Source organism: Neodiprion virginianus, chromosome 5 (genome assembly GCF_021901495.1).
Source record: "Neodiprion virginianus isolate iyNeoVirg1 chromosome 5, iyNeoVirg1.1, whole genome shotgun sequence".
Lineage (NCBI taxonomy): Eukaryota > Metazoa > Arthropoda > Insecta > Hymenoptera > Diprionidae > Neodiprion > Neodiprion virginianus.
In genome coordinates, this window is record NC_060881.1 from 10,322,490 (window position 1) to 10,346,882 (window position 24,393).

The window sequence follows — 24,393 nt, forward strand, 5'->3', positions numbered from 1 at the left end:
ACTCGTTCAGCGCGTCCGCTCTCCCGTCTGTTCTTTCTCGAATGTAAATATAATATCACAGAGTGCTGTCGTAAATATTATTTCGTCTGAGATGGGTGGGCAAGATTTTCAGGATACCAATACTAGCGTGTATTTCATTTTATCCGAGTGTAAAAGGCGCTACTGCAACATCGTCGCTCTCAGGCAACGTTGGATTGCGAATTTCTTGGATTTCAAATACAGTAGATAATCACGTCAATAACAAGAATGAAATGCATAAAAATTTCGACGGAATATCAACCGATAGAAAATGAGGAAGACGAACCTCACGTCGATTGTAATACTATATTTTAGGTGCACGAAAAGAAGTCCTGGATTATTTTCGGGTGGTGTCCTGGTCCAGTAAAGATTCCGATAAAATTATAAAATCGATCGAAATTGAATTGAAATCGATTGAAATTTTGCGTCGTGTGATCGGAAAATGTGCGCGTGCACTTATGGCCGTTAAAATCTGAGCTTAGTTGACTTTTATCTAAAAAACAGCATAAAACCACCATTCTACATGATATTCTGAACAGATAGATCCCAAGAAGAATTGTATTTCACGCTGAAGAAAAGAAACCATAAGCTTTTTGGAAAATGGTGACAATTGGCGATTGTCAATTGTTCGAAGGTGCCTAGGCTCAGATTCTAATCGACGTAAGTGCACGCCTACATTTTACAATTCACACAACGTAACATTTTCTCGATTTAGATTGATTTTATAATATCATCGGAATATATTCCTTAAGAAAAATCGAACACCGCAAGGACGAACGATTTGGGTGCAGCGTTTCGAAGATGTTGGAAAAAATTCTGGGCTCAGTATTTTTCGACCAGGGCACCCTCGTAAAAAAAATTCTAACCATAAGCTATATAAATCGTGAGGATTGCTTCGTTCTTCGCTTTCAGGTATTCATGTATATTCAATTTTCCTTCTCAATGTGTATCATTCGCACGCATAATTAAGCAGCTTCTCGCGAAAAATTTCATTTTGCGAAACCAATTTACTGACGTCACATTATTTAGTCGCATCGAGATAATTATATACAACATAAAGAGACGAAAAGCAATCTAATGTTTATCGTCACTTCTTTAGAAATAATATCTACATAAATGAATATTGTTCGTTTCACTTTCAAAAGGTGCAGAGATGCGATCTCATTTTGTTAAAGTTACCTACTCAGGGTAACGCAGTTAATTAGTAATTATTTCACAATTAGTCAACACGCTTTGGTTCACTTTCTCCCTTTCTCTCTCTTTCTCTCGTTACAATATTCAGTTCCCTGCTACTACATCCTTATCTTTTGTCGTTAAGGTGTAATTCCAGGACACACAAACATTCAAATTCATATTCTCGCTCTCTATCTCTTTCACATTCTCTTTGAAGGTGAGAGAAGAATCGCTTCTCTGCACCCTCGTTGCAGTGTAGCTAATTTGGATGATAATTTAGGAGTACAATTAGATTGGCTTACCTCTCCGTTGTGCTCTTGACTACTTCACGCTTCCATAGGCCACAGGTAAGCTCGCGAGCTGTAGCAGCGAAAAGCAGAACGTTGATTGTCAGCAGAATGCCGACTGGTCCAAAGAAGTAAGTCAGACTCTCCATGCTTCCTGAACAAATAAAACACACGATATTATTATCAGAGATTTGAGCATAGCAGCTCAAGAGTGACTTCAAATTACGGCCGAGCGTTCCTTGGTTGGCCGTGCGCCCAGCTGACCGTCAGAGCATTTTTTATTTAAAAAATTATTGTAATTCCTGGTTCTCGTCTAGCGACCTTAATATTGCATGAATACAGTATCACGATGGCTCATTTTACTCCTCATTCTATCCGGAATTGCGCAAACTGTGCACGTTTTCGTCCCTGAAATCCGGGAAATGTGGGAATGGTAACACCTGTCAAAAAACCATTAATTTTTTGGACGATTTTCGGGATATGAGTAACTTTCCTGAATTCCGCTACAAAAGAGCGATGTACCGTCGAAATTTGAACCCTTTCCGTTCGTTTGTTTACTCAATATAGGAAGTCAAAGGGTGAGTTTGCTCAGTCAGTAAAGGTAGGAGTGCTACATGACCTTAACAAATATCATTTCAACGAAACTGCGAGCTCTCGCATCTCACTGATGCGGTTATACTTTCTGTTTTTCATAACTTGCGGTCGCAACTTGATTCTTAACAACATTTTCCCACTGAGTGCATCGTCTTTCCGGCTGTTACAACGCGTACCTTTTTTATCACTATGCCCCGCTTAACCGATTGCATGTAGAATTATCGAAAGCGGCGGTATACGTGGAATTTCCAGCTCTACTTGTGGCGCAATAAACGGAAGACATTTGGAGTGAAGACGGAAAAATAATTTCACCGTTGTTCAGGTCGATAACCGTATAATCGCGGAAGAACGTAAATTGCTAAGTAGACGCGGAGATCCAGAATCGAGAATGTGTAGAAATAGCAATCGGGTCCCGCGATATAATTCGCACGTTGTGTAATGTTTGGTTACGTTAAAGATCGTTTACGATTAATTTATTTCACATAGCTCGGCAGAAAATTGGCAACGGTAGCGTTTATTTAGAACGCGATTTAGCGGGCTTGGCGAATCGATGGAGTTTGGAAAATTCGCGAATAATCGGTTATCGCGGCGTTGCTACTCAGCTCGATCGGTAAAAACGAATAACTGAATATTCACTCTGGACAATTTCCATGGTTCAATTTCTTAAAATCAGTCGTTTGGTCAATCTATGCAGAACGTAACGCAGACGTGAACGTGAAATGATTTTCTTCTTTCACAATTTCAAGAGATAACAGACGTATAGTATAAATGGCCAAAAATTCGAAGTACGCCAGCCGCGTTTATTTCTAAATCACAGTTAACTTCTCAAGAATAATTCATACGTCAATTGGTCTGGTTCTGGGGAAACTGACTCAAAAAATATACGGATAATATAGCTTCTTACACATCTACGACAGACAGTCACTGAGGTCTTTATTTACCGTATATGAAAATCAATTTTTCATTGACTTGTCCCATGCCGCAAAAGCTATTTTAATATACTCGTTATTTTACCTAAAACTACGGAAAATGGTTTCTGGGTGTTCTCAAAAAAATTCAGTAAAGCGGTTCATATCATTGGATTCTGAATTTGCGATATTTTTCCAACAGTCTTACATCAAGCCAGTCGCGTGTTTGTAAATTTTGTAAACTCCCGGTTGTATGTATTCAGAGCGGAAGTAAAGTTATTAGTATCACCCTGAAGATGAAACGTTGAATTTTCATTGGATCTCAATGTTTTGGTTCGTTAGTTTTGCTTCGTTTAACTTACAGGTTTGATCAGATATCTGGTAAAATCGACCGATCCATCTTAGAGTGTATCGCAAAAATAAAAAACTTTTGTTGAAAATTAAATTTTTTCCAAAACAACGTAAATAGTGGGAATTTCTGGGACCGGCTCTAAACTCGGACCAATCAGTTTTCCCCGTTTGCTTCGCAAGTGATCACGGTTTGTCGAAATCTAGACAAGTATTAGATTTACCCTCAAAATCGCAATGCTTTTTCCCACTTTTTCCCATACTCATTTCCATCGAGTTCTTACCCCGCGAGGTGTGAACGAAAAAATACTTCAATAGACGCGATAGAATTAGCACGATTAATTTATAAACGTGGTAGCGCGATACGAGATCAGACTTGTATATTTAGACGAAGGGAGAACTGCTTACACAGTTGAAAATTACGAGCCGGAAACCAGAATCTAATGGTTTCAGAATTCGGCGCGGAGTTCGTTTTGATTAGCTGTCAAGTCTCTGCGTGCATTATTAGAACCTGAGCCGGGATTGTGGCGCCTGGTAAACGTTATGGGGTGTCTTGCATGGGGCGTGCCAGGACGTACCGGGAGCTGCCAGGTTATCAGTCGTCAAAATCAATGTCCGTGCATCGCGTTAACGGAAGTCGCGCTATTAATGCAGCTGAAAAGGGTGAATTTATTCCATATAGCAAATTACTCGTCAGCAACGGCATCGGGTTTGTTTATTACCGGCATTCGATCGGGGAGTCGAATGTGATTTTCAATTTCACAATCGTTTTTGACGTGAATAACTTGAGAGTGGAATGTTGAAAATTAGGAGGATATATACACACATTCTTGTTGCAACAACATTTAAACATTAGTTACTGCCGCTTTTTTGTACCTTTTGTTTAAGATGTTTTTAAAAAATTTTCTTCGACTTACTTCAATCAACCGGCAAATCAACTTCTGTAAAATCAATATAGTTTGCAAATAATAAATGAAGAGGTGCTTTACTTTGAAATATGTTTATATTAACGAAAAAATATGTCAGGCGATTTGTGTTGGGTTCATAGCTAAAAAAATTAGCTATTATTCGTTGAAATTGAAGAAACTGATTTAGCATTATCATAAAGTATCTGATAATGTGACCCACCACAGATCAGCAATTAATGAAGTAATTCTATCAAAATTCACGGTTTTCAATTCTTTACGGTACCAAGGGGATAGTTTTTTGACAAAATATAAAATGTTTCTTTTTTTTTTTTGAACTGTACATCTCAAGTAAACGGAATACTGTATACTGCATACGAAGCAATTTATTAATCTATTTTGACAATTTTGCCTTCCTACGCTTACAATAAATTTGTTCTTATACAGATTCTTAAAATATTAGACCCCTTTATATTCTGTAATAAATTCCACTCGTAGGCCGTTTAAGAAAACCAGCATCTGTAAGTTTGATTGAATTCACACTTTCTATCAATGTTTTGAATGATAAAAAGAACAATTCAAGCCCAAATGTTCCCAGCTTATCATATCGGAGTTTTTGCATTTGTTGACCGACTCTATTATTCCTAATTACCTTGTCAGCTATTTGTCTAGAAGAATAACGATAATTCTGGTTTCATTTTCCACGGAAATTCAGTAATCCCCGAATAGACCAAGAGCAGCTGTAGTAGAATGGATACTGGAAAAGTTTAATTTAAAGTTCTCATCACCGCGTGAAATCGTTTTCGGAGAATCAAAAGACAAACAATGCTTCTTACTGGTATTGGTTTATGACTAAAATGTTTAAGAAACAATCAATTCAATTTTTAGTAAGTGTAAATCTACAAAATAATTTAAAACCGACACAAATATAAGTTGCAGATTTGATAAAAGTTGTACAAATGGCGATGTCGACTTCGCACGGTAACGATTCAAAAACAGATTATTGTTCCAACGATTCAATGTAAAACAATTTTGAAGGTGGGGCAGAATTTACTTTCGCCTTTGCATTGAGTTGCCGTATAAATATAGCAGTAAGATATAGCTTGCTCGGTCTCTGCAAAAATAAACTTATACATACGCAAAGGAATCGACTCGTTCGAAAATATTCTTCGAACAAATAAAGACAGGTACAGTTTTGAAGCTGAAACAATAAACATCAAGAACATGCAACAACCTCAATATCGTAATTCGTAGCTGTTCTTGTAATTCCTGTTTCGATCTACCGAACGGCAGAGTAAGTTGAATTATAATTATGGAGGTTGGTTGGCCGAAAACCGATCGGTCGTGCGTTGAGCATTCACCAAATTACGATATTCAGAAACTACGACGATCTACTCAGAAATACGGAAGTAAAAATTGGGGGAATTATAAGCAAGGGCTTATATAAATATGCTTCATTTTAAATAGATTCCAAATAGCTCAAAAATTAGTGGGTTCCTTCTATTTCACTCTATGATGCCCCATCTTAATGCGGAAAATTGTTTTCGATAAATTCACTGAAAAACTTTGTTTTGGTTATATTGACATCGTTAGATATTCAATTTTTTTCAATGCTTGCTTGGAAAGTTCGATTTTCGAATCCTGTGGAGTTCGCGTAAATCGCCCCATTTCCGAACAGTGCGGTAAACCGACGTTGGCGCATGCGCACAAGTAAAATGCTCAATTTTACACACTAGAATTATCTTTTTTGGTGCATTTCAAAAAAATCAATTGTATGCACTGTTTCAATGGCGGTAAATTACCAAACCGCAATTTCACATGCTGTCTATGGCACCGTCGCGACGGTGCTTCTCAGGTAATACTTTCCTTCAAAGGTATTGCAAAAATAGCGTGTGTCAAACGTATGGGCAATATCTGCCAATATTCGTCTAAACGGAAATCACGCACTTTCCACACTGGTAATACAATATAATATGACAATATTACACTGGTATTGATTATGATTAAAAAATGGCAGTATTAAATCGACTTCTGATAAAATAGGATAACTGTTTCACTTTTGGACAAAATGAGCCATGTAGAGTGAAATGGAATGACACTATACCGACTTTAAAAAAATTTGAAGATATTTGAAATAAAGAATCGGAATCTACGCTTTTGTACATAGTGACGGTTTATATTTTATTTTATGTAACATCGAGAATGTTTTACGCGTTTTTTCATGTGTGTTTTCTGAACACAAAGTACGCGTTTCTATGACGGTCAAGTGAGACTGCGAATGCGCATGCGCGGCGTACTGCACGCATGCGCTGTCGCGAACAAATCTGATATTACGCGACCCTAACCTCAATTTCGTACTTCGTGCAAAATCGCGTAACATACGCTTGCAATACAATGAATCGTTTGCAACAAGGTGGCAAGGGTATTTTCGCCTCGCATATTTGCAATATTCATCTACGGCTCACCTTCAACCCATATTGCAAACTTACGCTCGGTCCGAAAAGACCGAGTTGTCTTCCTTGTTACACAATATACTATTTATTTTTTTTTTTGTATATTTCGGAAGAGATCTTGATGCTAATTTGCGACTAGAATAATGTGATAAATACTCAATCTACGACTACGTCTTACCGAATTTAACGAACAGTATCGGTTTTTAGCCAATCAATCTCCTTGAGTATGTGGAGCGAGAACGAGAGAGAGAAATGGTAATGCAAAATAATAAGAACAATAGTACAACAAGTGTAATTGTCGGGCGGTGAACTATGGAAGTAAAGCGGAAGTCGAAGCGATGGGAGAAATTGGAGCGAGGGGTGCGGCGCTCCAGCTTATAGAATAGAATAGCGATTACTAACTACATCCCTCCGTCTATCCAGTATAACGTTATCAGCTGTGTCACCCCATGGAAGACAAACCCATAAATAATCTCCCGACTGGAGTCGCTGGCCCTTTTGCTCGCAAGGAGTATCGCATTATCGTAATAAGTGGAGAATAGTAGCTTGCATTGTAATCGACCCAGTTTTACTCTCTCGCAATTTACGTACTTGCTGGCCAATTCGCGTATGGTAAACACGCCTGTGTGTGCTGGGAAATCTCGTGCGTTTGTCGGCGCGAAGCGATGTTGGTCGCACTGATGCACCCAAGTAGTGCTGGGTGGCCGGCCGTATATCTGGGGGTCTATTTTTAAATATAGGTGACCGATAAATCATCGACGCCGTAGGTGTGCTCCGTGCATTTATCAATTCCTTTAAACGAATCATAGGTGAGATCAGGCGGGGACGTGTAAATTTTTCATTGTACAATTTTTCCGCAGAATTAAGTTATAAAAATTTTACACATGCACCGCGTATTACTTTCAGCCCCATTTTTCGACGTTGCGTGACTGGTGTGTATCGTTTACATATATTTTCTAAAATTTTATTCATAAGACTGCCTTTTCCCGCATACCAATTACCTACCTAAAATATAGCTCAATTTTCTTGAAAACAGTGAAAAATAAATTCGCCATTGAATTTTACAATACGGAGATTTTTCTGTTTGGTATTCAATTTATTTTTACACCATGGTCTACATTATTTTCAATTTTGATTTCGCTGACATTAAGTCCACTGCGAATTAGTCAAGGAATTAATGCGATTAGTGATAATTCGAAAATATTAAATATAGACTTAAGATTCAGATTAAAAATTTTCATTTTTGTAATTTTATGATCAACGACTTTTGTTTTATCAAAAAAACATTTGAGTCCATAACTCAATGATGTCGTGAAAATGATTATTAATCATTCTTGATCACATTGTGGATAGTAGGAATACTTTTCAGAAGATGTAAAATTCCAGCCAATAATTCATTACATTTGTTTCATTGTTGCATGGAAACTTGTATACCAACGTTCGTCTATATACATACGGAAAAAGATTTCCTTCATTTCAATCTGTCAGCCTGGCAGAAGATAAACACAACAGATGTACAGACGGTGAGCAATATTCAACGTTTGGTGACATAGACGCTTTCTGATCAGAAGACATGCACCAAAAGATTTTAAGTAAAGCTCATTACGATCTCACCCTCGAAGCAACTTAGAGCGCTTACCCTCTGCAATTTTTTTTTTTTTTTGAGAAGAATAGCTTCTCCTACCCATTCTAGTGAATGGTTGAGCAAAGAGAGGGGGGAGGCAGAGAGAGAGATAGAGAGAGAGAAAGAAAAGAAGAGCTCTCGGTCTATGCTCCCTCCATAAAACCAAACCGAAAAAACAATTTTCAATTGGTCTGTTCGACAAACTTCGATGTTGGCGATCTCGGAAACGGCCGAGTGAGAAATCTGATACTGATAAAACTTGGCAGCCAAATGAAAAAGATTTGAAAGAAAAATGAGAATAACAAAAATTTTTGGAAAACCAAAAATGTATACATTTTTCAAAAATAAATATATAACTGAGAAAAAAATGATCGTTTATTTAGAAAAATAATAAGAGGAAAAGTATACGTTTGTCGGTAGAACATTGAAAATCGATTTATTTTCGGTATAACCGGAAGTTTAAATTAAACTGGACGTGGCAATTTTTCATGCCAATCATTAGATTGTAAAATCCTGTAAGTTTCAAACTTTTTCATCCAGCCATTTTCAAGATCATCGCGGAAGTTTGTCGGTCAGACAGACATACCGGCAGACCGACATTTTCTGAAAACCTATTTTTCGGATTCCATAGGTTCGAATCTCAAAGATTCGTTGAATTTAGAACAAGTGATTTTCGACCGAAATCAATACTTTTTTTATATCACTAAAGATGATGAAGAGTAAAATTGTTTATCCCGAGATTACTTCTAAAAATTGCTAAATGGAATGATTGAATGTTCGGTACTTGAAGTAGGCTTTTATACCAGCTTTCCAACTCTGAAATTATTAAATAGATAAAAGTCAGAGAGCGGGTTAGAGAGACGAGGTGAATGTCTGAAGAATTTTTTGTACGGATGAAGAAAAGTTTGGATGCCAAAAATTTCTGGCTTTTTATTGTCTAACGTTATTTGTACAGAACCGTAATAACGTTTCAGAGACAGGGAGTTCCTGTGGACATTAAGAAAGTTTCTATCTGCAAGACGTGTAGACATTGTAACGTTGTATAGAGGCGATTCTTCCGTCAGGGATACGGTTGCGTGCGGACTTATCTCTATATATCCGCTTGGATTTGGCCGTTGGCCAACGATAGCTGTTTCCCTAGTTATATCTCACTCAGTGGCAAACCATAACAAACACAAGTGTCTTATTGCTACACCGGTCAATACCTGATGCAATGGGCCACAATTTCGTTTCCCGTTTGTCTTCGCCTCTCTCGTTAATGTGTAGAAATTGAAATATGACCACAGTACATACCAATAGAATCTGTGACTGGACGTGCGATGGGGACAAACTTTCAACTGTCATTTGTCTAGCAGACCTAGAGTTAACAACTAAAGAGTACTATGTAAGTTACTAAGTGTTAGGTACAGGTACCTCTGCAGATATCAAACGGTAAAATCCCACTATTATAGCTTGTTGCAGAAAATATTGAAAACTGAGAAGGTGAAGTGTTTCATCTTAACGATGCATATCAATAATCGTAGGCAAATGACGACGGGATGAATGCTAACAGTATTTTGGTATACTAGTTTCAAGATAGATGGAACTTTGGTCATTTTTATCAAAAGCATATAAGACATACACTGTTTAAAAATTGAGGTATCGATGCAAGTTAACATCGTTTGGTGTAAAATTTATACCGCCAATCGGATTAAGAGAGTCAAATTCACATCAAATAATTTTAAAATCACCACCAAAATGGTGTAGAATTTTATAGAAAATTTTTAGCACTACGTATTTTCAACATTATCATTCCAACAGTCTATCTTTGGAGCCATGATGGTTTGGTTGACCAACTCATTGGTAGACGAAAAAAAGCAGGAAAATCGGAAGTGCAAATCTGAATTATTACCTAGGGGAAGTATCATCAAGATGGGCTATGGAAAGGCAAAAAGGGAATTCGCTTCGACAGCTATGTATAATATATGCTATGCATTCGTAACATTTATCACACAAGCACCATGCAGAATTGCGGACTAGTTATTTACCCTATAAGAGGGTTAGTCTGCGACGGTGGTTCAAAAACGCTCTGAAAATACTCTAAAAACATTTTGTACGATTTTGCACTGATTATCCGAAGAGCCACGCCAGTGTTTTTATTATTCAGAAAAAATTAACAGTATTCCGTTTTGATGAATGTATATTGAAAAAAAACAAATGTTATCGAATTTAAATACTATTATCTACACTTATTTTAAATTGATCGAATTCTAAAGTTTGAAGAGAAGCTGAATTTCGTCGAGATGACGAACCACGAAAAACTTTCCCAACTTCAACGACTTCGTTCAGCCAATTGGACCTTCCCCTATTCTGAAGTTTTACAGGGTCAGAGGGACGGTTGGCCTTTCGGGGATAATAACGATTTTCATCCCGGGGCATAAATTTATATCAGTCACCGTACATTAACGAATCGCATGGATCTTTCGAAATGGCTCTTCCTATAGGGACCGTGCAGTGGTAGTTGGATCCATTTCGTTAAATCCCCTCTTGGAATGCCGGATTTCTGTCTGCTCTCTCATGTCCCGCGAACGTGTGGAAGGCATTTACGCGTATTCAGAGCCATCATACACGGTGGATGCATGTGTGCGTGGGTATTTATATACTTTTAGATCTACCCCTCGGTTTGGCCGCGGGTCGACCGTGTATCGCCAAGCGCCAGGGTGTCTTCGGATGGCCGGCTGGCGCCGGATTTATATCTACCCCATAGCCGGTATTCTCTGTCACGAGATAGGCAGTCGACGCCAAGGGCCATTGCATCGGTAAGCGAGACTCGGAAGGAAGGAAAAGTGGTGTTCTTGGAGTAACGGAGAAAGAAATACCCGGACTCATCGTGCCGAAAATTTTTTGAATGGCCCTTAGGAAACTTCTTTCACGGAACAAGCAAGATCGCATATCGCTGTCATTGTTAATGTAGACTTTTCACCTACCGTAAAACCAGCAGTATTTCTCGCCGAAACGTGGTCTGAGGAATATGAGTCCAGGTTGTTCCGGCAGATTGTCAAGCAGTGCCGCTAAACCGGCTATAAAGAGAGGACCGCCCCAAGCGTAACAGGCGTACACCCTAAGCCTCAAAATTTCCTGGCCCTTTTCCAGACTCGCCGGCCTCAAGTCTCTGCAAGAGAAAAAGAAAACACTTTACTTCACCAGTTTATTCCGCATGACGGACCGTGTCAACGTGTAGAAGGATTAGAAAGACACAGAGGGAATTTCAATGAGAATTTGTTATTTAGTGAGTTCAAATGACTCACGTAGAGAATCGAGGAGATTATCTAACGATCGGATTTGCTGTTTTTCTGGTCTCGTGTACCCGAAAGTACGTATCGCTAATTGATATGTTGAGCCAATGTTAGACGGTCTCCATAATATGGTGCGACTGTTTCGTTGAATTACGTGACCAGACTAGTAACGATTTAAGAAGATTATTTTACACCGGACGCAATTGTGCGTGAATGACGTGTTTCATTCAACCGAGAAAATGGCATATTTAAAATTCACGTATAATTCTTGCAGTCTCAATCGAACTGCAAGCCAAGATGGATAAGGATTACCGTTTGGTGTTCTGTGATGTATACAACCGAAGTCGTAGGTATTAATTGGCTCATTAGTTTCGATCATTCATCTTGCCATTAGAAAGTTGTAGTGCCGATTTTTTTATCTCTTTCTTGAAAGTGAGCCACGACCGACTGAGAGAATGTAGGGTGAGGACGTCATTAGGGATTTGGGTCTCCTGTAGTACGGATGTAAGACCTGCATCGATCATGTGCGAGCTGGCTTTGCCAAGTGGGAGAGGTAATAAATAAGAGTGATGTTGGCATTAGCGTTAGTGACAGGTCGTTGCTACTCAGGTATAAGTGTATACGTTATAGCATGTGGGCATGTACGCGGTTGTCAAGACGTCGCTTTATTAGGGACGGGACATGGCAGTGGTCATCGTCGCAGACGCCAGCGAATCACCACCTTGAAATAAATGTCTGGATTAAAAATACTCTGTCGATGTCGTCCCTGTGCCGACTATAAAATCTTGGAGCTGTAAAAAATCAATGCCCCTGGTATATGTATAGCAACAGTACGCTCTACGGGGCGGTTATCCACAACGTTCCCCTCAGCCAGAAGCTGATCGCATATTAAAATCGATCAATAGATGTATCACGTTTCTGACGCACAAGGAAAAGAAACTGCTTCTAGACGTTTATTGGATCATTGCATAATGGCGCTTGATCGGCCAGATCTGTATCGAGATTTTCTAAGCTGGGAAAAGGGCTCACTCGGTGACTACTTATAATACCAATGCAATATTGTAAGCAAAATTTAGTAGTTCCTAACTAGGTTCAAGTCACGCATAAGTACGACTCGCACTGTCAAGACGATGCTATATTCCTTCATAACTTGACCAACTGAAATTACTTTTGTTACACTTCTTAGTAACGACAAATCAGTGAGACTGTAATATAGGTTATATCACTGGGCCAAGTAGGAAAATAGAATCACCTTAAGATTGTGTATCTCATTGAAGAATTTGTGAAATGCAGTATAAAAGATATGTGGCACCAGTCAGAGTCACAGACGTCGTTACATATGATTTAAAGTCACCTGCAGATTTATATAATCATGTGTCGGGTGAAGTTGTATGCTGGTAATCCAATATCAATTATTGCAGCTTGGAATTAGGTACACAGACTGATTAAACTTGATTCTATATAAAAGCGTAATTTTTAGAAAATTCTACTTCGGCTTTTCAGTTTTTTACATAGTGTTATGGTCAGGGTGGATGTCGGAGATTCGATAACGGGAGACAATGCGACGTCAATCAGTTGAAGCATCGTGTCGTATTCACCTCGCGACGCTGCGGTAATTTCCCGCAGAATACCGATCAGCGTGAATGACGTCCGGAATTATGACGTCATTAAAACGGAGCTCGAACAATGACTACGGACACAGGTTTACGGTTATAATTATTACTCGGCAGGTTAGCACGACGAGACTGGGAAGGTGCTAGAAATTTTAACGGGTTTGAAATCATTCCATCGCCCCATCTCGGCGAGATCATAAACTGAACCCAACAATGCGCTCGTAACGATCTAGTCGGTGAAATTTGTATCCAGAATCGAACCAGTTTAGGCCCATGAATTCTGAATGTTACATTGCAATACTACAGATTTCGGAACCATGCTTACTCTTGATACTTAAAACTTAATGACGGATACTTAGAATCTAGCAATCATCAAGATTATTGAGTAACAAGCTTCTATATCCTAGCTTTGTGAAATGACTTGGCTAAAAAAATGTATTATGATTCGTCAAAATTCCATATACGAAAAAACCACGATGAATTTCGGGGAAATATTAAGAGACGTAATATTGGAGAGCTTTTCGCCCTGCGGATGAAAGCGATGAGGGGTAGAGCATGGTTGGACTTGATATGCGTATCGATTGGGTATAGAATAATACACCAGTTGCGTTAAGTTTCGATGGATTAGGATAGGTTAGGATTAACGACACGAACTGTAAACGAGCTCAAGTGTGAGATCCGTGGTGACAATTGTAGGATATTGGCAGGAGGGCCCAGGTTCACTGTCGTTCGTGAGCATCGCGTGTCGCACGGAAGCGAATTTCTTTCAGCTCGATCTTGCGCGCGTTCTATACCCAGTGGGGAACAGAAGCTGGTATAGAAAGGTATCACATAACGTACCGCTAGGTCGTCGTAGTGCTTCCATCCTTCGGGTTAGGCTGAATTTACAACGACTGTCAACGAGTCTCATTCCACAGTCTCACTAAGATCCGGTTTTGGGCCAACCTCTTATCGAAGGATGAAAATCGAGGAAGATGATCGTGATGGGTAAATTACGAATTCGACTTGAGTCGGTGTGAACGAAAGAATGTTCAAGTTCTGGAGCCGGATCCCGCAGTGTGAATTCTACTGCAGCCACTGAACGCGAATGCGGGAACAAAGCGAGTGCAAACTCGTTTCACCAGATTGAAGGATACTTGGAATCGTGAGGTCACGAGAGCTCGATGGGATAATAGGTGAGAGGGTCGCAGGAGAGGGTTGAAGCGGAGATTTGCGCGCGGCAAGAAACCGTCCGCGAAATTGTACAGAGCGTCATAAGAATGTTTGGAATTAAAATTTTTACCCTTTGAGCAACGTAAAATATTCAAACCGAGTTCTACGCTGCCTTTAGGGACTCCCTATGCCCCAGACAGGAGCTCTCCAAAGTCCTCGAGACGGTTCTACAGTCCAAACAAACGGCTTCGAATCCGGAGTAAAGAGTGCCAAGGGAGTTGACGGTTGTCTCTGACAAGTGGTCATTTGTTGATGAAGGGAAAGGACGCTTAGCCGTGAAACTCGGAGGACTGAGACTGGGAGACTGATCATCAAATCGGTGCTAGATTTTGGAACGGGAAACACGTCGGTGTCCTTTGTGATGTGATAATGGCCTCTTGTTGTTTTCGAGGAACACTTCGTAACACGATCCTTCAACAGGATTGTTAAGCATCCAATGAAACCTACAATGACAGCGAGCGAAGCTTGTGAAGGACAGCAATCTGCAGGTACGAATGAAAAGGTCATAGTTACGCGGACTTCTCTAAGCCGTACTATAATTACAGTACGTGAACTAGGTACAAGCTGGTCTAACTGGCTGCAAGCATATCTTTTGCGGTACGCTATCTGCGCGTGATTGGTCGTATCGATTTAAGTTGTGGTTAACCAGACTACCATGAAGAGTCGACGCTACTACATTCTAATGTATCGTGGAGTAATTATTTATAACACAGGGATTACTTTCACATATTACCTACATTTTTTGTTGCATTTCTCAATTGAGAGTTCTAGATTTGAATTTTTTTCAAAGTAACATTTTGACGTTCACAGTTCTTGACGACACTAATTCTTCAATTATGGCGTAGCTGGTGGTTCTATACATGCACGTTGGAGATGAACATGAATGCATATACTAAACGAAAGTGTGTCCATAACTCAATGTTTGTAAATATTTTTTTGATTTGTAGATCGCGACATGTTTAATACACCGTAGTGCAAATGCAGACTTGCAAAACTGCTGTATCTTGAAAAAATCTAGCTTCCATGAATTTGACGCACACAGTACATACGAGACTTCTTGGGTAGCTCACAGCTCGTCCTTGACAGTCGGAGGACAAGGACATTCTCGAATCATTAAACCGCAACACACGACCTTTCCGAGCGGCATGCTCAGAGAAGACGGAATAAATTTTCATAGGATGTACATGTATAGGTGTAGCGGCAGCCTCTCTCGGACGTGGAAGACCAGAATCTATACTCCACGTGTATATTGTACACTCAACGACTCTTGAAGGTTTTCCATTTGCGAAGAAGCGGAATGCGCGTCTTATACTACTGCACTTACGGTAGTCCCAGCATCTTGTGTAAAAACGTTGAAGTATAAGCTATAAGTATATGAGTGGTAACGAGGGCTGATGGCAGAGCAAGAAGTGCAGAGTTAAAAAAAAAAACGTCGGAAAAAGGATGGAAAAAACAACATGAACTGACTGCATGGCGTGGCGGCGTTTTTTAGCCGTGTAATTATTTACCTCATAAATACATTCCATATTGTCACTTATTTTTCCGATCTTACTCATCTTCTTCCTGCAGTTATCTACGCGTTTGGCATTGCGCAAAATTCCACTTTGACTTTTCCATGCCAGTGCTCGTTGCGAACGCGCGGGATTAAAAGACGAGGGAAAATTCATATTGTATGGATCACATACAGTATTATACACGCACGGAGTAAGATCAGGCGACTTCTTTTCTTTCAACACAGAAATCATATTTCAGATGTGCTGCACGAAGAATGCTCATATTCGTGAAAAAATGTCCGTAGACAATTTCTGTTCAAACTCTGTCCAAGGATTTTATTGCCGCCTTTGGAAGATACGATTCTATGAATAAAGTCGAAGCATAATGCGCCTCATTAAATCCAAAGTAGCGACTTATAACTTGGCGCCTGCACTCGTGGAGGCTTAGGTTCAAGGGGGGAGTCTGCACGTTCCTGACGTGGCATTACAGAGGATTTGGATAGGAATGAAAGCCTGGCGTAGGGATTATTATACCCCGAACAAATCATTGCAACCGAACGGCTGGAAAAGACCCGGCAAGTTCAGGTCCCCCGGATCCATTGTCGACCGTATATCTTTACAAAACTGTATTATATATATTCACCAGTTCCAAATCCTCACCCCGTAAGGTCTTATTCCGCTGGGGGATCTTCCCACATCGGGATTTATTTGACGGTCGCACTGCATCATATTTCAGTTTAATGAAAACCTTTTCTTCCTTATGAAAAGAGCCCATCTGCTGATGCTCGACGGCCGTTCGAAGCGAATCTTTATTCATAGGACTCGCCTTTTTCCTAATGACAAACGGAAAAGTCTTCGGCTAACAACGTCCCGTTTCTCTTATACGACAACCTCAATTACCGATTCTGTACCCAGACCCGGGGTTGCCGAGTAACCTTGGTTTAAAAATACGCGAACCCATCTCTCAGCACATGGTCTGAAAATTCGCGCGTGCTTGCAGACTGCAGCCACAAATGGACCACTCGAAAAGCAGGTTGTGGATCGTAGGAAACGGATAGCAGGCTTTCTGCGTCGATGTTTGTAGTACGCAATGCAGAAAGCTACACGCGATTGCGGCACAGCAAGCGGACGTGAGAGCTGTGATGTGAAAGTGTTCCAGGAAGCAGAGGAACGCCTGCAGACAGTAGACTGGTTCAAAAAGCGACGAGAACGTTTCAAGCCGGACAGATACCCCATTCATTCATTGGCGCGAGTCAAAAGGTAATGCGCTTTTAAGTAGATGAAATTAATGCACTGAAGTTGCGAAGACGAGTCGTTGGAGATGCTCGTCTGCTTTCTGCTGCTGCCGTGCTGGCGCGATCTCGTGTCTGGGACTGCGATTAATTCCTCTCTTGCATTCAGAGCGGTTTAATGTATTCCTCAAGTCTCTAAGGTCGCCGTATTACGCGTTACTGGCTGGCTATTCTGCAGCCGCGGCGAAGTTGCTTATAATTACGCTGATTATGTCGACGATACATGTTCATCGGCCTTGCGTCTTGGAACAAGACCGAATAGACAACTAAGCTACGCGTGGTACGCAAACAATTCCAAGATACGGAAAGATGCGGGAGGAAAAGGATTCTTTGAATGTATCTAAAATTGAGTCTGAAAAATTAAGTTCACATACCATCAATCTCGTTAGAATCTAATCAGAGTTGAAACAATTTACTGGTAAAACCTTTTTCTACATTTTTTATATATCATCTATGATCCAACTATTCAAATTTTCTTTTATTCATTTCCATTAATTTCTATTACAATAGACATGTTTTTTTTTTTCATTCGTGGTCACTGTCATTGGGGCAAATAAGATTGCTTGAGCTTAATTAAACGGTGCTTCATCTTTTCTCAACTTTTGATGTGGACTATAGGTGTAATTCTATCTCGATAAAGTGCACTACTGAAACCCTCATACGGGCCCCGAATTTGATTCCTTATGAATAATAGTTTTTGGAATGACAGGCAACTTTTTGACCATCGGTATTGAAACGACCCTCTTCTAAGCAATATTTTATCATTAATTGGCGCGTGTGGCTCAATCACACAGGTCCTTTCTACAGACTTGAAATCACAAGGACGGGGTGTTTTTTACAGCGGTACCGTCCTTTGTGCCTTTGCATTCACAAGTTCTAGGCAGTCGTTGAATATTAATAAGCTACCAGTCACGCTGGCGCGAGCGAAGGGTTCTTCTTGCTCCAATGTACAACGCGATATGTATGTACATGCATCGATCGGAACAGCTACCCCACAACCTTAAATTGCATAAATGTATGCGTCGCGTCTCATATAAAGTCGTTCAAGTTCCCGACGAAGACCAATTTTGTAGAGCCAACATGTACACCTTTAGAGATTTTGTGTTATTCCAGGCAGCATTTTATTACCCTCATCCATGCGCAGATGTTGCAACACTAACCGGCAAGAAATGCATACATATATATATATATATATTTATGACTCTGGAATGAGGTGTCGAGCGGTTATATAAGCAGTTTCTGCGCAAAAATTATGTAGTAGCGCAGGAAATATCGAGCAACGTTCTTACGCTTTTACGCTTTTTGTCGGTTTTCAAAAAGGTTTCATCATTCTATACTTTCATACTTATTTAACGATACAGAGAACCGCTCTCAAGTTTTGATTTCGATTATCCTGCAATGAGACCGCATCTTACTTCAACTCTCAAAATGGTCCTAAATTTCCTGACATGATATTATGCCATAATTTTCCGTCATTGAGTATTTAATTGGCTAAAAAATACTTCGAAACCGATTCATACTGCTATTCGATTATAATAGGTCACGGTATTTTACTAACGAATTCTGAAAATTTCAAAACCGTAGAATCGTCACAGAAAACGAGCTATAAGCGTTAGTTTTTTTATTTCAGTGCCCTGATTTATGAACAACTAATTCCAGTACTGATTGGTTTAAATTTCAATTAGATTTAATACTAAAAAGAAGTAAAGTCTACGCAAAACGGTTTGGCAACTCTGTCATCGTCTATCATAACACTTCTCCATTTAAATAGTAGCCTAATTTTGAATCAATAATTGTTAGAAATTGGACGTTGAAAAAACAAGTAAGTAAATAGATGAATGAAAAAAAGAATATTAAAAAATAATCATGAATTTGATATCAGTATTCTTATTAAAAAGTTTTTGATTTTTTGATGTGAGTATGGGGGTTAAATGGAGAATATATACACAAAATCTAAAGTGACGATTTTTTCCTCGCGAAAATTGCGATAAATAAAAAAAGCATGCGTTCAAGCTATATTTATCGTCCCACTTAAACGATTTTGATAAAATAACTTGAACAGAAACAAGTAGAAAACATTAGGATGAATACTATCTTTGTTAAAATAAAACATAGACAACAATGTACAAAGGAGATGGCTGAATTGCATAAGAAAACGAGGTCACGAGGTGGCATGGTGCACGCCTATTTTGTGTTTTGGCCAACGAATATATAAACCAGGAGTATCGTTCGTTTTTCTTTCCGTGCATTCAACGGCGATTAGCCCGTCTTCGAGTCGTCTTATCGTGCGAGGTGAAACAGCAACAATCGTTGCCTCGCATCGCGCGTTGGAACCGCTGCGTGGTAGCGATGAAGTAAACTCATTCCTGTCACGTACTCCTTCATTGGAGCAGCCGATCGAACTGTCCATTTAATTGCGCCTTTGAACTCTGTTGGTATAACTGACGTGGCTAGTCACAGAAGATCCTTTCACGCTTATGGGATACTCCCGCGGAGGTGGAAGTGGAGGCGGAGGCGGAGAAGCCGCACTATGTGCAGACGGTCGTTGCAGAGGTCAACCACAGCGGATGTTATCCGATTTTTCACGCAGCCGTATGAAGCCTCCTGACGCCTACGCTGCTTTTAGATGATATTTCTGAACCTCCCACTTATGGAATCGGTAATACACTCGAATCTATCAGAGGCTGGATAGTTAAAATATTCGAATACTGCTGTCCGACTATTTTCACGCGATTAGTCCAGTCAAAATAGGTCTGAATTAAAAATACTCAGGGTATAGGGGTTTTTGATCTTCACGAACTTAAATCTCAAGTCATTTTTGAGCTGCATAGCCGGCGTTTCGAGAAAACAGCAAAATTTGACGTTTTTTGCGTGTTTCTCAAAAACTGCTATCGATGGGTAAAAAATGAGTTGACCATCGTGTAGAACGGAAAATTCTACATCGAATTATGCCCGCACATGTCGGAAACGGAGTCGGATTAACCAATTAAGAAAACCGGAATTAGTGTACCAAAATTCCCCAGATGGCATCGATAAGTAGGATTTCTGTTTTCTTAATTTGTTATTCGACTCCGTTTTCGACGTGTGAGGACATATTTCGATGTAGAATTTCCCGCACTCCGCGATGGTCAAGACATCTTTCATCTATTGATAGTAGTTTTTGAGGACAACGCAAAAAGCACCATATATTGTTGTTTTATCGAGACGCCGGCTACGCAGCTTAAAAATGACTACAGATTTGAGTTCCTGAAGGTCGAAAACCCCTATACACAAAAATGCAGCCATATCCTGAATATTTTTAAGTCAGACCTAGGTCAACTGGACTATCATACAGAATTTGTACACATAGGTATATTGGCCCGAGAATGCAGCACATTACTCAACTCAATTGCTACTCAACATTGTAAAGAAATGTGATTTTGTCAGTCAGTGCTTGATTGAGTTAATGCTGCGTAAAAAATAAAGGCTTTTCAAAATGTCCATTAACGACTATCCACTGTAGTCCATCAAAGAGTGTATCACGAATGTTCAAACGCTTGATTTAACTTTACTGCTAAGGTTTAAGCTTCAGGTATGAGATTTCTAAGCGATTCATTTCACCCGTAACTTCGATACCTTTGCAAATGGTTTTGATTAAAATTGGCCGCAGGGTGGCGAATCCTGAGAGTCTGGCTACCCTTCCCGATATTCAAATCAGCACTTGACCATTTCTGCATGCACCATGGCTCTTGGCATCAGCTGACCAAATGCGAGGAGCGTTGAAAGAAGATTCTTCTCGGTCATTTCCCTCTCTCTTTGCAACGTAAGCTTATCTTGTGCTCAATCTTTCGCAAGAGGCCGCAGCCAAATTGAAAATTTATAGCAGTTGAAAAATTCTCGCAGGATTTTCGCAGAAATTCAATAGATGGGTAGCAGCTTAGTTATAGGGAATTGTTGCATCACACTAATGGAATTTTATGAGGGGTATTAGCGCGTGAGATTGAAAAAGTGCGCCCACTCGCAATGGCAGCAATTTTGCACGTATATTATATATTGAAGTAAATAATTGAGTTGTGATGTCACCGGACAGACTTAGATCAAGTGCTGAGCATTGATTTGCTCATCGAATATTATACTCTGAAATGATTTCATGAGTGTAAATAGTATCGATAGAAGTTTAATTTGTAAAAAAAAAAAATAAGACGGTTTAACATAATATTATGACTGTAAATGAATAATGATTTTCAATAAAGCTATTCGTACCGTATACTTTTTACTGATACATATTTTAGGAAGTTAAATTTCGCAACGGGGCAGGATAAAGATTAGGCCTCGAGAATACAATAAACATTAATAAATATTTCAGTACAGTATGCGCTTTTATGTGTCTTTCTTAACTTTGCCTATCCAACATGCGATAAATAATAATTCCCACCTTCAGTCATTGCTACAGATTACTCCGAAACTATCGCTTCACCACAATTTTCAGGTTCTCATATGAGATGAATTTTTGATAATATCGACAATTTTAAATAGTTATACAAATAAAGTTTTCGAAGAGTACACAGACAGAACAAAATTGAAAAAGTTGCAAAAGCCTCGTGATGACTTTTTCAGTTTTTCAAGCATATTCGCGAGTACCCCGAATTACTCAATTTCCATTTTGTGTATGAACACTGTCCACATTTTATCAATATTAAATGTTTGCTCGAGTCATTCACATATGCGGGAGGGAAAGCGTACAGTTTTACTCGATTTTACCAACAAAAATTCGACATGCTCGCGATATTAAATTTGCGATCTCTATTAGCCGGGTTTAGCTACCGACCCGCGAAGCGCGCGAGCAAGGGCTTCGTCGCTCACAATCAGAGAGTAATTAACAGAGTTACCACACGAAAGCTAATCAATTGCCAGCAAAGCCAGCGTGTAGGTGTATAGACCGACCAGGAAATATTAATTACTGTTTGGTCAGAGCTGAGGCATTATATACGGTTGCTATTGACGTGCTTCGATCAAAAGTTCATTATGAAGAATTCTGAATTCCGGAGCCACAGCTACGTATTTCTGACTTTCCGTGGAAAGCCTGGCGACTTGGGGCGGGATTGAATTTCCGAATTTCAAAATTTCCGAAAGCTCAAAATTCCGAATTTTTGGTTACGTAACTTGAACTGAAGAAATCAAACTTTGACGAAACATCAAAGTTTTGAATGGTCTGAAACCCAACGCTCAAAGTTCCGAAAGTGCAGAGTTCCGAAGGGGCATAACTCCGACACGTTAAAGTTCCGAAAGTGCGACAATGAGAAAATTTGAATCTGAAACATCGAAATTGTGAATGATCAAAGATTTTCAGTTCTGTGAATTTCTGGTTTGGTGAAATTTCACCACTTCGATATTTCTTGGTTTTGCATCCTGGTCGTACTAATTTTCGTTTTCTTTTTCATTTTTTACACCCACTCACTGAGAAAACTATACTGTCTAAGTACATTTTAATTTTCGGAATTTTGCTCTATCGTAACGTGAATTTTCAGAATCTTACATTTGGGAACTTTGAGTCGTCGGGTTTCGAACCATTCGAAACTTTGATCTTTCGTTAGAGTTTGATTTCTTCACTTCGAGTCTAGCCACCAAAAATTTCGGTTTTTGGCATTTTCGAAACTTTTCAAATTCGGAACTTCAACGCCGCCCCATTCGAGTGAACAACAGAACGTTTGGCTGCTAATTCCGGCTGCTACCTTCAGCCTCGTAATTCCCCCCACAAGTGCATGACAAGAAAGAGTTCGCGAATCAGCGTCTAACTACAGCAGCGCGTTTCAAATTTTGGAATCCCCGCATTTTGGGGATCGCGCAGACTTCGGACTGGAAGGCGCGAATGACAGATCCCTGTAGTTGCAGGAACAAAACCTTCCCGGATTCACGTCCACTCACCTAGTAACAGGGTAATCATCCCACGTACGCTTGGGTCTATGGTGGAGGAGGATCGCGCAATGATCAAGCACACTAACACACTCTCGGATACATCGATAGGCCCGGAAGCGCATCGTGCACACCTCAGTCGGTATCGGAAAGCGATTACCGCTGAAACGTATGGCCATCATTATTGTCACGGTCATTATTATTAGCGCGGATGCTGCGCTGCACCGTTGCACCGGTGCCTAGGTATGTACCTACAACAAACGGGCATGAATATCCCACGTAAGCGAGACCGTTATTCAGCAAACTGCGTTATTAACCGCTGTTACACGTATCTGCGACGGCGCAATCCCTGCGATTTACTGGATTTTTATGTTCCCTGGTTTACTGTTTTCACCATTTCCACAAAGCCCACGAAACGATATTTTTCGCTGCTGGTACTCCCCGTTGTACGTTGTTCCACTGTACCATGCTGTCCGTCAACTTCTTGTCTACGGAAACAGGTGACGCATACCGTTCGACGATTCGTAAGAGACGAATTAGTCCGTAGAAGTTGCATCGTTGATTTTCAATATCATGGTCGAAGAACGTGTATTACAGTTTGCTCATTTTTTGCTGCGTACGATTTTAAAATCGAATGAGTGTATATTTTCATCTCAATTATAACTATGAGATCTTCAGAATAAACGCAGTAATATCAAAAAATATACGAATTCAGGTTGAACTATAGGATTCGAAAATTAAAATGGTTAGAATAAATACAGACTTAAAAAGAAAAAGAAAAAAAAATAGGGGAATTTAGGCAATTGTATTTTTTGGCTTCCTAGATTTTTACCCTTTTACAGTTTCAAGTTCTGTTCTTATTATCGCTTCTTTCAGTATTCGACACAAGAGATTGCAGTGATTCTTGTATCGTGTAGCCATTGTACTTTTTGACCATTGGCTGTCGGAAAAACTTTGAATTTGACAAACATGTGATATCCTGTAATTTCACAATATTCCTGACTAAAAATTACTAGACTAGGAAACTGTGTATTTGCATCTGAAATTCGATCAGTTAAGATGACAGATATGTAAATTAGGGGTGCGAAATAAAATAGAATATAATATATTGCACAAGAAGAAAATTGCTTATTGGACAAATTGTGTGCTAAGATTGAACTGATTGTAATGCGGCGTCACGTATCATACAGTGTTTGTAGATGAAGTTTAAATCACTTTCGAGAGAGATCAATTATTTGATAACGACCTTTACATCGTAAACGATCTAGTACTGTAACCGAAAACTGATAATAATTTTAACTAATAA

General features: G+C 39.6%; 1 protein-coding gene across 1 annotated transcript in view; it reads right to left on the minus strand.

Moving 5' to 3' along the window:
* The window catches only part of LOC124306362 (probable G-protein coupled receptor Mth-like 1), a 114,783-nt gene that overhangs the window by 8,224 nt on the left and 82,166 nt on the right, over positions 1-24,393 (minus strand). The window contains exons 4-5 of the mRNA XM_046766983.1: positions 11,277-11,461; positions 1,494-1,632 (exon numbers count right to left, since the gene is read on the minus strand). Of these exons, the coding sequence (XP_046622939.1) occupies positions 1,494-1,632; positions 11,277-11,461 (324 nt within the window). The remainder of the gene's footprint in view (positions 1-1,493; positions 1,633-11,276; positions 11,462-24,393) is intronic.